The following is a 15,005-nucleotide window of genomic DNA, read 5'->3' as shown; positions in this document are numbered from 1 at the left end:
TAGAAAAAAATCAATGATATATAAGAATCATTAGAATACAAATGATTGCAGGTGTTATATCTGTGATAGATCTCAGAAAATAAAGAGTCTCAATGGACATGTCTTTCGCCCTATTATGTACAAGATGTTACAATCTATAGATCAGCCTTTCTCAACTGTTTTAACTCAGAGAAACCCTTAAAAAATACCTTTTTTTCCCCCAATTAGGTTGGTCCCAAGACAAGGAACTGGATAATCTACATAGAAGCAGATGGGCAGGGGGGTTCGGGGCAGGGCCATTGGCATCTACACGGGCCTGCTCTCTCGTTAGTTGGTACATTTTACAAAATAGAATGTTTTGTTGTAGTTGGTACACTAGGAGAGGATAAAAATGGCACATGCGGCAATAGGTTAAGAATGTTTTACATCCACCCAAGTTATAGGGTTCGTTTATGGCAGGAAATGTGTCATCAGGCTGTGGATGTTGTCTTCTTACAAGAGATCTGTACCTAGGTTGCCTCTATCCCCGTATAATCAATGGTTCCATGCAGTGTCCACCATTGCAAGGGCTAAGGGGGTAGCGATAGCCTTCGGGAAAACGTGTCCCTTGACCTCTATGTTCGTGCAAATGGACGCGGAGTGGCTGTTTTTCTTTATTAAGGGTATGCTGCAGAGACATTGTTATATGTTTGCTTCTATATATGCACCTAATACTGGTACGGTCTGTTTTTTAGTTAAGATCTGAAGTTGTTGGAAAAATTTAGGGAGGGGTTTGTGATTTTGGAGGGAGATTTTAATATCACCCTGGACCCCAAACTAGACACCACAACAGGTAAGACCCCGCTATCCTTCAGAGCCCATGTTAAACAACTTTTCGGATCTCTCCATCTAGTACAGCCTTTCTCAACCCTTTCAACACAGAGGAACCCTTGAAATAGTTCTCCGGTCTCGAGGAACCCCTGCTAAAAATTAGAACTCTACAACTCATGATATATTAGTGTGATGGTCAGTGAGGGGAAAGGGGAGGGGAATTATACTTGTGGTCATCGGGAAGAATTACCTCTTTATAGATAGCTAAAAAGACCAATGGTGTCAGTGGGAACTTATCTGAGAGGCAGAAATTGCCCAATGCTGAAGGAACCCCTAGCAACCTCTGGAGGAACCCTAGGGTTCCACGAAACCCTGGTTGAGAATCACTGATCTAGTAGATAGCTAGCAGGTACTAAATATGGAGAAGAAAGACTGTAGTTTTTACTCAAAAACCCATAATGTCTACTCCCGGCTTGATTTAATTTTGGTGGTTCAATATTACCTGGATTATGTGAGATCTGCTACCATTGAATTTATAACAATTTCCGATCATGCCCCTATTGTGTTAACATTTCTTCCAGTTTCTGTGGGTCATCAGAAGCAGACATGGCAATTAAATGAGTCATTGTTGGATGATAAACAGATATCGGAGGATTTACTGCACAGATTGGCAGGATATTTTGAAATAAATACATCTGGGGAAGTATCGGACCAAATAGTGTGGGAAGCTCATAAGGCGGTCATTAGAGGGGAATTAACAGCACTTGGCTCATGAGTTAAAAGAGAAAAAAGGAAAGTGATTGAGGACCTGCTGGAAAAAAATACATGATTTGGAGACTAAACATAAGACTAACCTTGACCCATGGGATGACAGACAGCTGGAGACACTAAAGCCCCATACACACTATCAGATTTTCTGCTGATTTTTGTTTTCAGATTTACCAAAACCATGTAGTGCAAGGGCCTGCCTGATTGCATACAAATTGAAACTCCTAAGGTTTGACCTTATATTACATGGTTTTGGTAAATCTGAAGACAAAAATCAACAGAAAATCTGATAGTGTGTATGGGGTGTAAGAGTAGTGCTCTCTAGAAGCCTGGACAGAAGGGCCAAGGACAAACAGATTTTTTGCACATCGATTTTACGAACAAGGGAATAAATGTGGCCGATTATTGTCCAGACAATCAAAAAAGCAACACGAACTCTATCATGTTCATAATATACTAGTTAACAACAAATAGGTAGTGGATACTAAGTTTATAGCTGCAGAATTTCATTGTTTTTATACGGACCTATATGATACTCAATCAAATTCTTTGAGGGCTTAGGATGGGGGGTGGGCAGAAGAGATGAGGGAATATATTAGGGACTGCCCTACATGCCCCACATGATCATAGAGAAATTAGAATGGCCAATCACTATAGAGGAAATAAGTAAGGCAATAGAAAATTTGCCAATGGGGAAAAGTCCAGGACCAGATGGTCTAACAAATGCATATTATAAGAAATGTATCCATATTTTGGCAACCCCCTTTATGCAATTATTTTACTAAAATCACAGCTACTAATCCCCAGCCCCCAGAAGCACTGTTGCCGTATGTAACAGTTCTTCCGAAACTTGAGAAAGACCCACAATATTGCACAAACTACAGACCTATCTCCCTTCTTAACTCGGACACCAAATTATTGACAAAGATCCTAGCCACTAGATTACAGGACCATATATTACAACTAGTCCACTTTGAACAAACGGGTTTAATGAAGGGTCGCAAAACTAAAGATAATACCATTCGGGCCCTTCAGATTCTTCACTGGATGCAAAATGGACATGATAAAATACTGAGAGTAGTACTATCAATATGACGGAAGTATTGAAGGGGATAGGTCTGGGGAAGCGGATGATGGGATAGGTATCAGCATTGTATGCGGGTCCAAGAGCTAAGGTCAAGGTTAACGGTACTCTATCACAGTGGTCATCAACCCTGTCCTCAGGGCCCATTAACAGGCCAGGTTTGCAAGATAACTGATATACATCACAAGTGATATAATTTGCTGCTCAGTGACTGCAGTATTGCATCTCTCCAAGGTAATACATAAAACCTGGCCTGTTAGTGGGCCCTGAGGACAGGGTTTATGACCACTGCTCTATCAGACTATTTTGATATACATCACGGTACCAGGCAGGTGTGTCCCCTCTCCGCATTATTGTTTGCTATGATTTTAGAACCCTTTCTCTACAGAGTGAGGAAAAATAAGGGAATAGTTGGGGTCAGTATAAAGTCTCAACATACGTTGATGACTTATTATTTTACCTTTCTAAACCCCAGGAATCTATACATGCATTGATGTCAGAAGTTCAGAGATACGGTATGTTATCCTATTTTAAAATACATTTTGAGAAATCCGTAGTATTACCTAGTCATGTACCATCAGCAATGGCCACATCTCTGAAAAATAACTTCCCTTTTATTTGGAATGCGGAATCTCTATATTACTTAGGACTACATATTACTGCAGATGCAAAACTTTTGTATGAACTTAATTATGGCTTCTTAAAGCGGTAGTAAACCCGCTGAAATATTTTTTTTTCATACCTGCAAGGAAAAAGGCATAAAGGGAAGCCCGGAAACGCAGGCTGGACGTAGGTGCAGGGCTGGCATGACAAATGCTAGGTAGCCCCTATAGGGTTAAACTGGAAGAGTAGGAAGAGGGAGGGGTGGAGCGGCAGGAGAGAGAGAGGAGAGGGCGGAGCGCCATATAAGGAGGGGGAGGAGCTACAACAGGAAGCGTGGGTCACAAGTTGGAAGTTGTCTAGCAAGCAGGACGCACAGGACCAGCGCGGGCTACACGGCGGCATTGCGGGCGGGACGGGTGGGTTTTTTGGCTAACGGGGGCTTCTGCAGGACATTGCCTACGATGGGGGACGTTGAGGAACTCTTTGAGCGGCTCCGTGCGGCGGCGGGAGCGCGCGGGACGGACTGGCTGCAGGAGCAGGTGGCGGCCATTACGCATGCGGCGGCGGGGGGGCCTGTAGAGGGGGGGGGATGCCACACCACGCGCTCGGCGGTCCAGGCCACCGGAGCGCTTCTCTCCTGGCCCCTCCACCAGAGTCCAGCGCCCTACCAGGAGCCCGATAGCGGACCCGCCGGCCCCCCCCGCAAAACGGTCGTCTGCGGGGGCTCGGGGGGGGGTCCGGGCGGAATCCTCTTCATGGGCGGGGCTCGGGGAGTGGGGGATTGGAGCCTGCGGTCACCCCCTCCCCACCGGCCCGGCAGGTATCGGAAGGAGCACGGTTCCCCTTGCGGCCGCGGTGCTGCCGCCGCAGGGGGAGACACGGCGGAGGAGTTCCAGGGACACACCTGCGCGTCCGCTACCAGACGCGGCGGGCAGGTCGGAGAGGAGTGGAAGTGGAGCCGTGAGGGGGGACGGGGACAGGCCTACGGGGCCCGCACGGGTTCGCGGTGCGGGTGCCTTGCTCGGCAGGAAGGTTGGTCGGGCCTATTGCGACGACGGAGCGTCTACCAGCACCGCTGCCACACCCCCGGGCTGCCCTGCGGCCGGAGGGTCTGCGACGCCTATGCCATCCGCGGCAGATGTGCGTTCCGAGGGGGAGCTGTCGGGTTCCGAAGAGGAGGTCCTTGGTCGACTGGAGGCGGCTGGAGGTTCCGGACGGGAGGGGACCCACGCAGCCAGGTAAGGGGCTTCACTTTCATCCTAATGTTTTGCCTGATGATGTGGGGTGTCTGTCAGGGGGAGTGGTTGGGGGCGTGGCATGGGGCCGCGCGGGGGTGGTGCCGCGGGAGGCGGGCGGGTTGCCTGCCTCCGGCGGGACCCAGGAATCGTTGCAGGCGTTGTTGGGGGGTTTAAAGGATCTGCTGCAGAGGTTTGCTGATGGGGCTTCTGGGGGCCCCCCGCAGGTGGCGCCTTGGGTGGGTGGTCTGGGGGCTGGGTCCAGTTCGGGTTCACTTCTGGGGGGTGGGGTGCCCCAGGGAGGGGGTGCCTTACTAGGGCCAGGGGATGGGGCATTCGGGTCGCTGGATTTGGGCTCACCCTCAGGGTTGCAGGCGCCGGTGGCCGGGACTGTGGAGGTTAGTTCGCGACAGGAGACGCCGGTGGCAGGAGCATCCTCGGTAAGTACGGGGGATGATGTGGCAGCGAAAGAGGCCACGGCTCGGGTTAATTTGGTTCGGCTTGCCGACGCGGCTAAGTGTGAGGTTTATGTCTGTTATGAAGGGCCATTGGGGGCGCATCTCAAGCAGGAGGTAAGGGACAAGATCAAGAAGGGTGAGTATGTGGAGATCTTTTCGTTGCTTCCCCTGGAGAAGTTCAATTTGGACAGGGTCAAGCCGGATAGCTCTAAGAAGGATGACGAGGAGAAGAGGCGGTATCGGCTGATACCGCGGACTTTCCCTAATTGGCTGCAGGCGTTTGCCATTCTGGCCAGCGTGATTGGTGAGACGGCGCCGGAGCATTGCTCGGCTCTGTTTTGTTACATGGACGCTATTGGGGAAGCTCATAGGGTGTATGGGGGTACGGCTTGGCTGCGGTACGACGAGCAGTTTAGGCAACGGCGGGCGGTGCGGCCTGATATTCGGTGGGACCACAAGGATATCAGCCTTTGGATGCGGTTGATGGCGTCGGCGCGGACGTCTTCGCAGTTTTTTCAGGGGGAGGCCGGGGGAACCCCCGCCTCTGGACTTCCGGCCGGGAAAAAGATGGGCGTGTGCTGGCAATTTAACGAAGGGGCCTGCAAGTTCGGGGGGTCCTGTCGATTTAAACATGAGTGTTCCGGTTGCGGAGGCACTCACTCCCTCTCCCGTTGTTTTAAGAAGGGCAAGCGTGCCGGGGACCCTGCGTTCAAGGGGAGCAACCCCGGTGAGGGTGGAAAGGATGCGTCCTTTTCTAAATAGGTACCCGGACAAGGGGGCTGCGCGGGTGCTGGGGGTGGGGTTTGCGGTGGGTTTTCGGATTCCGTGTTCGTTGGAAGTAGCTCCCCCGGTGGCTAGGAACTTGAGGTCCGCCTTGCGGCATCCGGGGGTGGTCAGCGACAAATTGGCTAAGGAGGTTTCCTTGGGGAGGATGTGTGGACCGTTCGTGGAGCAGCCGCTGCCGGTTTTGGTGGTGTCGCCGTTAGGGGTGGTGCCTAAGAAGGAGCCTAACAAGTTCCGGCTTATCCATCATCTGTCCTTCCCAAAAGGGGGTTCGGTGAACGATGCCATCGATCCCGAGGCCTGCACGGTGTCTTACACGTCATTCGACGCGGCGGTAGGCTGGGTGCGGCGGTACGGTAAAGGGGCTCTTATGGCGAAGTCTGACATTGAGGCGGCGTTTCGGCTGTTGCCCGTGCACCCGGAGAGCTTTTGGCTCTTGGGGTGTTATTGGCAGGACCGGTTTTACGTGGACAAGTGCTTGCCCATGGGCTGTTCCGTGTCCTGTGCCTTGTTTGAACTGTTTAGTTCATTCTTGGAATGGGTGGTACGCGATGTGTCGGGCTGGGCGTCGGTGATTCATTACCTCAATGACTTTCTTGTCGTGGGCCCCCCGTCCTCCAATGTGTGTGCGATCCTTTTGGCCACGTTGCAACACATTGCGGATCGCTTTGGGGTGCCGTTGGCGGCCGATAAAACGGAGGGGCCGGCCACGGTCTTGAGTTTTTTGGGCATTGAAATAGACACGGAGGTAATGGAGTGCCGCTTGCCGGAGGACAAAGTCGAGGGACTGAAGCAGGAGCTGCGGGAGTTGGTCGGCGTGCGGAAAGTGCAACTGCGGAAATTGCAGTCGGTCCTGGGTAAGTTAAATTTTGCTTGCCGGATCATTCCGATGGGGCGGATATTTTGCCGCCGGCTGTCGGGGGCTACGGCAGGTGTTCTGGTTCCAACCCACTTCATTCGGTTGACGAGGGAACTTAGGGAGGACCTGCGGATTTGGCAGACCTTTTTGGAAGACTTTAATGGACGGTCGGTGTGGATGAAGGGGCCGGTGAGTAATTTTGACGTGGAGTTGGTGACGGATGCGGCGGGGTCCGCGGGCTATGGGGCCTTTTTTCGGGGACAATGGAGCGCGGAGGCTTGGCCCAGGTCGTGGGTGGAGGCGGGGTATGCGAAGAACTTGGTGCTGTTGGAATTGTTTCCGGTGGTGCTGGCGATGGAGCTTTGGGGGGGTTCGTGCCGGGATCTGAAGATCAGGTTGCACTGCGACAACATGGGAGTGGTGCAGGTGATCAATCGGATGTCGGCGTCCTCGCAGCCGGTGATCCGGCTGCTGCGCCACCTGGTGCTGAGGTGTTTGCAGGCGAACATATTTTTGTATGCCGTTCATGTGCCGGGGGGGGACAATAACGTGGCTGATGCCTTATCTCGATTCCAGTGGGAGAGGTTTCGGGCGTTGGCTCCGGAGTCGGCGAGAGATGGGATCCCCTGCCCGGGGTGGCTCTGGGAGGTTGCGTTGGACTCGCCAAGGACTGGATCAGGAGGTCGGTGAGCAGTGCGACATGGGCGGCGTACAGTAAAGTGTGGAAGGAATGGCTGGATTTTACACGGCTAGCGGACGCTGAGCTGAGTGGGAGTGGTGAGCAGGGGCTTTTGGTGTTGTGCTTTGTGTCTAGGGTGATGGAACGCGCGGGGTCGGTGTCCTTGATCGAGCGCAAGCTTGCGGCACTGGCGTTTTGGTTTAAATTGCGTGGGGAGGTTGATCACACAAAAGGTTTTTGGGTCAAGCAGGCGGTTAAGGGGTACAAGAAGGGCAATCCGCGGAGGGATATGCGGAGGCCGGTGACCTTCCAGGTTCTGCAGGTTATCTGCGGGCAATTGGGGGAACAGTGCACTTCGGGTTATGAGGTGCGGTTGTTCCGAGCGGCCTTTTCATTGGCCTTCTTTGGGGCTCTCCGGGTTGGGGAGTTGGTCAGTCCAGCAAAGACTGTTGGGGGGGGTTTGTTGGGTCAGGATGTGACCTTGGGGGCTGATAGGGTGCGTTTGCGGCTGTGGAGGTCCAAGACAGATCAGACTGGGACTGGGGTGGATGTATGGTTGTTCGCGCTGCCGGGGTCGGGGTTATGCCCGGTGAGGGTGGTTTCGGAGTTCCTGGGGGTTCGGCCGCAAGGGGTGGGCCCGTTGCTGGTGCATCAAGACGGCACCTTTTTATCCCGTTTTCAGTTTGTGGCGGTGTTTCGGAGGTGTCTGCGGGCTGGGGGTTTGGATTGCACTCAGTTCGCCTCCCACTCCTTCCGCATCGGGGCAGCCACTGAGGCGGCCAGGTGCGGGTTGGACGAGGCTGTGGTCAAGAGGATTGGGCGCTGGGAATCACGGCGTTTTAGGTCGTACGTGCGGCCACATTTGACGTAAGCGGAGTTAGGGGTTTGGGTTCATGTTTTACAGAAGGCGGGGGGGTGGATGTTTTGTGGGGTCGTGGTTGGGATTGGTATAGTTGCTTTAGTGTTTTGTTTTTCCTTTCAGATGGAGGTCGCGAACGCCTCGTCTGGATATTGGGGCACTCCTACGTTTTTTGGGGTGCCAGGAGAGCAGATGTCAGGCCGGAGGGAAGGCAGCTGGGGATTTCCCGGGGGGAGGCGAGTGTACGTTGGTTGGGGATTCCCGGGCTTAAATGGAACAGGGTGGTGCCGGAATTTCTTCGGTACGCCAGGCTTGATAGGCCCCCGGATGTGTTGGTGCTGCATGTGGGGGGTAACGATTTGGGGGTCCGGTCCACCAGGGACATTGTTTCGGATGTAAAACGGGATTTTCTCATGCTTCGGAGAGATTTTCCGAGCATGGTGGTGATCTGGTCGGACATCGTTGCACGGACCGCGTGGCGTATTGCTCGCTCTGTGGTTCGAATTAATAAGGCTAGAATTAAGGTTAATAAGGCCCTGGGGAGGTTTGTGTCCCGGAATGGGGGGTTGGTGATACGGCACACGGAGTTGGAGGTGAATGTGGGCATGTACCTCAGGGGGGATGGTGTGCATCTCACGGCGGTGGGTACTGACCTGTGGACTCTGGGGGTGCAGGAGGGGATTGAGCGGGCTCTTCGGGTGTGGAGGGGCCCTTAAGGCTAAGGGGTCATCCTTGCGGGCGGTGGCGGTGTCTTTGGTCTTTGACGGGGTAAAGCAAATTAGGTGATGGAACGGTGTGGGGGGCTCATAGGTCGTATGTGCCCCTTTTTGGTGTATCCCAGCGGAAGGGTAGGCTGGGATACGGGTTTGGTTACACTGCGGGAAGGTGGGGTTGTCTCCGGGCTGTTAAACGACCGGAGGCCTTGTATGGTACAAATTTGGTCCCGCAGTGGGTTTTGGTTTTGGAAAATGGTAACGTTAAATGGAACCGAGGTACCGTCAAAGACCAAACGACTGGGAGTTGTAATTGCTGTTGCAATATATATATAAGTATGTTTCTATTATAACATTAAAGTTATTTATTTTATTTTGGTTAAATTCTGGTTAAATAAAAGGCTGCTATGGCCAATTTATACTCCAAACTCCGGTGTGGTCTTTTTATTGGGAATGGGAAAGGTAAAATGGTAATGATACAGGTACGGGTAGGAAAGACTTACGGAAGGGGTAATTACCGAATGCATAGGTCAAGGAAAGCCCGGAAACGCAGGCTGGACGTAGGTGCAGGGCTGGCATGACAAATGCTAGGTAGCCCCTATAGGGTTAAACTGGAAGAGTAGGAAGAGGGAGGGGTGGAGCGGCAGGAGAGAGAGAGGAGAGGGCGGAGCGCCATATAAGGAGGGGGAGGAGCTACAACAGGAAGCGTGGGTCACAAGTTGGAAGTTGCCCACCCACCCGCCCCTTTAGTTTAAGTTGTTGTGCTATTGTTTTCCGATTGCTGTCGGGTTTCTCATTTTTCTTGCAGGTCCGGTGGTGGAGGTCGTCATAGCAGTGGAAGGCGGTGTCTTTGGTCTTTGACGGGGTAAAGCAAATTAGGTGATGGAACGGTGTGGGGGGCTCATAGGTCGTATGTGCCCCTTTTTGGTGTATCCCAGCGGAAGGGTAGGCTGGGATACGGGTTTGGTTACACTGCGGGAAGGTGGGGTTGTCTCCGGGCTGTTAAACGACCGGAGGCCTTGTATGGTACAAATTTGGTCCCGCAGTGGGTTTTGGTTTTGGAAAATGGTAACGTTAAATGGAACCGAGGTACCGTCAAAGACCAAACGACTGGGAGTTGTAATTGCTGTTGCAATATATATATAAGTATGTTTCTATTATAACATTAAAGTTATTTATTTTATTTTGGTTAAAGTTCTGGTTAAATAAAAGGCTGCTATGGCCAATTTATACTCCAAACTCCGGTGTGGTCTTTTTATTGGGAATGGGAAAGGTAAAATGGTAATGATACAGGTACGGGTAGGAAAGACTTACGGAAGGGGTAATTACCGAATGCATAGGTCATGAGCTAGTATGCACCGCATACTAGCTCATTATGAAATACTTAACTTGGAACGAGGCCTCGACATCTCACTGGATACACGCCAAGGGAGCTGACATGTTCCCTCGGCGTAGCTTCCGGATATCGCGGCTCCGGCGCTGTGAGTGGCCGGAGCGGCAATATCGAGATTTCTTTCCGGCAGGGTCCGGCGTCCGCTTCCAGCCGAGAAACCCCTGTATGCATGCGCTGCTCATTGCCAGGGGAATATCTCCTAAACCATACAGGTTTAGGAGATATTTTTTTTACCTACAGGTAAGCCTTATTATAGGCTTACCTGTAAGTAAGAGTGAAAAAAAAAAGACTATACAACCACTTTAATGACAGAGATAATAAGTGATTTGCAGAAATGGAAAGGCTATTCCTTGACATGGTTTGGAAGAGTTAATGCTCTCAAAATGAATACCATACCTAGAATAATTTCCATCTTATATACCGTACCCATATCACTCCCACAGGTCTTCTTTAACCACATGCCGACCAGTGCACGACGATATACTTTGGCACAATGACACGGCTAGGCAAATGGGCGTACAGGTACGTCCCCATTAAATCGAGGCATAGTGGGCGCTCGCATGCCGCCAGTGGGGGAATACACGCTCCGCAAGCATGCCCGCGGATCCCGGGGAATCGATGTTTGCTGGGGACCCGCAATCGTGTCACGGAGTGGCATAATGGGGAGATGCCTATGTAAACAAGGCATTTCCCTGTTATGCCTAGCAACATGACAGAGATCTACTGCTCTCTGTCATCGGGAGCAGTGATCTCTGTCATTTTCTAGGAAGACAATCCCCCCTACAGTTGGAATCACTCCCTAGGACACACTTAACCCTCTAATTGCCCCCTAGTGTTTAACCCCTTCCCTGCCAGTGTCATTTACACAGTAATCAGTGCATTTTTATAGCACTGATCGCTGTATAAATGACAATGGTCCCAAAATAGTGTCAAAAGTGTCTGATGTGTCTGCCATGATGTCGCAGTCATGATAAAAATCGCAGATCGCCACCTTTACTAATAAAAAAAAACAATAATAAAAATGCAATAAATCTATCCCCTATTTTGTAGACGCTATAACTTTTGTGCAAACCAATCAATATGCGATTATTGTGATTCTTTTTTTTTTTTTACCAAAAATATGAAGAATACATATTGCCCTAAAGTGAGAAAGAAATTACTTTTTGGGGATATTTAGTAAAGCAAAAAGTAAAAAATATTGCTTTTTTTTTTTAATTGTCGCTCTTTTTTTGTATATAGAGCAAAAAATAAAAAAACGCAGAGATGATCAAATACCACCAAAAGAAAGCTCTGTTGGTGGGAAAAAAGGACATCAATTTGTTTGGGTGCAACGTCACACGACCGTGCAATTGTCAGTTAAAGCGATGCAGTGCCGTTTTGCAAAAAGTGCTCTGGTCAAGAAGGGGGTAAATCCTTCCGGGGCTGAAGTGGTTAAACGAATATGTAAAGCCTTTATATCCTTTAAATGGAACAATAAAAAGCCGAATAGCTTATGACATTCTACATAGAGGCAAAAGGGAAGGGGGAATTGGGCTACCAGACATAGCCCTGTATTATAGAGCAATGTCTCTGGTACACATGTTAAACTGGTGTCATGACTCTTCAAATAAAGTGTGGGTCTCGGTAGAGAAAGTATGGCAGGTAGAAAAATAGCGGGTGCTCCATGTATACCGGCTATTTTAGTGGACATCCCCACTAACCTGGAATACCTTATCTGTGTGGGATACAATAGATAAAACAGGTAAATATGCCCCTTTGTACATCCCCACTGACTCCATTATTAGGATATCCATGGTTCCACCTGGGAGAAGAGGGTAAAGCATTAGGCCCATGGGCATCAGATGGGAATACAAAGTGTGCAAGATATGCCCCACAAGGAATCTTATCCCCTTTATCGGAGCTAGTATCATCTCAGGGGGACATGCCTATGGCTAGGCAGAGATACTATCAAATGTTTGACTTTTATAATAAGTTAGATCCTTGAGTAAGAACTTTGAACTCTCTCACTACATTTGTGACTCTGTGTACGAAGATTTTCAATGGAATTTCAATGCCATTTTTAACATTTAAAACACTAAAAAGTTTCCATGAAGTACACTTTTCAGTAACTTTTTCTGGTGTTGGGCTTGGCCCCTTAGTTCCAGTGAAGAGAACTCTTAAGGCATCAGCATACCAAGACAGTTTGGACAATTTCATGCTCCCAACTTTGTGGAACAGTTTGGGGGTGGCTCCTTCCTGTTTCAACATGACTGCACACTAGTACACAAAGCAAGGTCCATAAAGACCTGGATGAGCGAGTTTCGAGGAACTTAACTGGCCAGACCTCAACCCGATAGAACACATTTGGGATGAATTAGAGCGAAGACTGCGAACCAGACCTTCTTGTCTAACATCAGTGCCTGACCCCACAAATGCGCTTCTGGAAGAATGGTCAAACATTCCCATAGACACACTCCTAAACCTTGTGGACAGCCTTCGTAGGAGAGTTGAAGCTGTTATAGCTACAAAGGGTGGGCCAACTCAATAATGAACCCAATGGACTAAGACTGGGATGCCATTAAAGTTCATCCCTGTTAAAGAGGAAGTAAACCCTGATGGGTTTACTTCCTCTTTCATTCCCTGCAAAGGTAAAGCATAATGGACTACTATTCATCGCATAGTAGTGCATTATGTGTCACTTACCTGACACAGGAGCCAGCGAAGTCACCGCTGTCCCCTGTAGTCTGGCGCATCCATCTTCTCGGTGGGTCTCGCCTCTCCGCCGCTGTCATTCGGCGAAGCCGCGATGACGTCACTCCCACGCATGCGCATGGGAGCCACCACTCGCGGCATATCGTCGTTGACGGCGGCTCTCTCAGTGCGCCTGCGCGCCGCTGTCTACGGCGCACGCGCCGTAGACAGCGGTGCCTGTCTTTCGGGAAATATCTCCTAAACCGTGTAGGTTTAGGAGATATTTCTTGGACCTACAGGTAAGCCTTAATCTAGGCTTACCTGTAGGGCAAAGTGTGTTGTAAGGGTTTACAACCACTTTAACTTTTGACAATATAGTTTATATATACCGATTTAAAAAACATTACAAGGCAGTGTATATTTGTGACATTGGTACACACAGAACATAATGTAAATATTGGATCCAGTATGTAGATATCAGTTATACAGAACACTACAAAACATGATTAAAGATTCCCTAAAAACACCTCAATCTGAAAATACAGAAAATTAGTTTTGAAGGGGTTTTCATTAAGATTTCACGAATTAATAACAAACTGTAAGGACAGAAATATGAAAGCTGCTATTGCTGACTAACAAAAGTGCAGGTTCCAGGGCTTCCATATTAATCGTCTTAATAGTAAATGGACATGGAGCAAGCATGCAGCCACTGAACATATCTTATATGCTTATTAAAATTTGGTGACTACTGACTTATGAAATAGTGCAATAAGTCAGCAATGTTAGCAGATAGATTTCTCCACTCCACGGATAGATCTAATTGTTTAGAAATAAGCAATCAGACCATCAGCCATTTTTTTCTGTAGACACAACATATGAAAACAGTTTATGTACTGTGCTTTTTTTTATTTTTTATAACTGTCTATAAAAGGATATCAGACATTCCAAGCTAAGAGATCCCTTACAATGCGGATCTGCCTGTGGTTCACCTATACAATCATTAACACACCATACATTGGGACATTGCCCAACTGTGTCAAAATCATTTGCATCACGGACCAGTCTTGGACACTTCTTGGCTTGCTTTTGGTCCCAAGACCAGCCCAACAAACGATATAAAAGAGAAGATCTTACCTGTAGTAAGGCGAATTGGTGTGGCTCTGACGGTTATTTGATTATGATTCTCTAGTTGAAGAGGGAACCAGACACCACAGTGCTTCAGGGTATATAAAGGGTATATTAGCCTTTCTCCTCCTACTTTATTTTGTAGGAAAATTTCATTAACCCTAGCCAGACCTGAAAAGCACATGATCCTTCGTACACTAACGTTTTATGTTTTAGGACTAGATGAAGAAAAGAAAAACAGGTGGTAAAGAAGTAGCAAAGTAAAAAGTAGAAAAGTTGCTGAGTAAGTGGTAGTACCCATAGAAGGGGGCTAAGGAAGTCTATCATGGTTTTCAACCCAATATCATTGACTACTCCAGCCAGTTCAAAGAAACATTTAAAATACTATAAAGTTTCCATGAAGTAGACTTTTCAGTAACTTTACAAACTGTATGAATACATTCCTGTCTTATCGCAATATATTATAAATAAAATTACCAGTGGGAGTGACAGACTCTACATGTTTTCTGGCCATATCATGGTCTTCAGAATATTGCCATGATACGTGTGGAGTTTTTTTTTTTCCATAATAGTTTTATCAAACTTAAATACACAACATACAAGAAAGATACTTTCTCATAAAGGAGAACATAACAATCAACCATCATATAGAATGAACAGGACTGTTTGGGCACAGGATCATTTTTGGAGATGTAACAACAGAACTAAACTAAAAAAAATGAATATTTTAAAGTAGCACTGTAGTGAGCCTCATGGATATAGTATCAAAATTAAATATACAAAGACACACGTGTTAAAGATATACAAAAATGTATTATAGCAAAGATAGGATAAATAAATATGATCCTTCACTTTCCACCATCTAAAACAGACAACTTTGTCTAACCATAATAAACGTCATGACATCATTCGTGCATCCACATTCACCCATATAACTGCATAACTATAGAGGTAGGTAAGATATTGAGGGGGAGACTGCATACAACA

The 15,005-nt window shown here is 48.5% G+C and overlaps 1 protein-coding gene across 1 annotated transcript in view; it reads right to left on the bottom strand.

The window, feature by feature from the left end:
- The window catches only part of LOC143982958 (cytochrome P450 2F3-like), an 87,588-nt gene extending 73,371 nt beyond the window's left edge, over positions 1 to 14,217 (bottom strand). The window contains exon 1 of the mRNA XM_077482127.1: positions 14,028 to 14,217. Within this exon, the coding sequence (XP_077338253.1) occupies positions 14,028 to 14,202 (175 nt within the window). The 5' untranslated portion in view covers positions 14,203 to 14,217. The remainder of the gene's footprint in view (positions 1 to 14,027) is intronic.
- Between the last annotated feature and the right edge of the window lie 788 nt (positions 14,218 to 15,005).

The sequence above is a fragment of the Lithobates pipiens genome, unplaced genomic scaffold (genome assembly GCF_037356315.1).
Source record: "Lithobates pipiens isolate NorthernLeopardFrog02 unplaced genomic scaffold, aLitPip1_a1.2 Scaffold_1, whole genome shotgun sequence".
NCBI classification, from domain to species: domain Eukaryota; kingdom Metazoa; phylum Chordata; class Amphibia; order Anura; family Ranidae; genus Lithobates; species Lithobates pipiens.
This window is presented reverse-complemented; position numbering and strand designations above follow the sequence as displayed.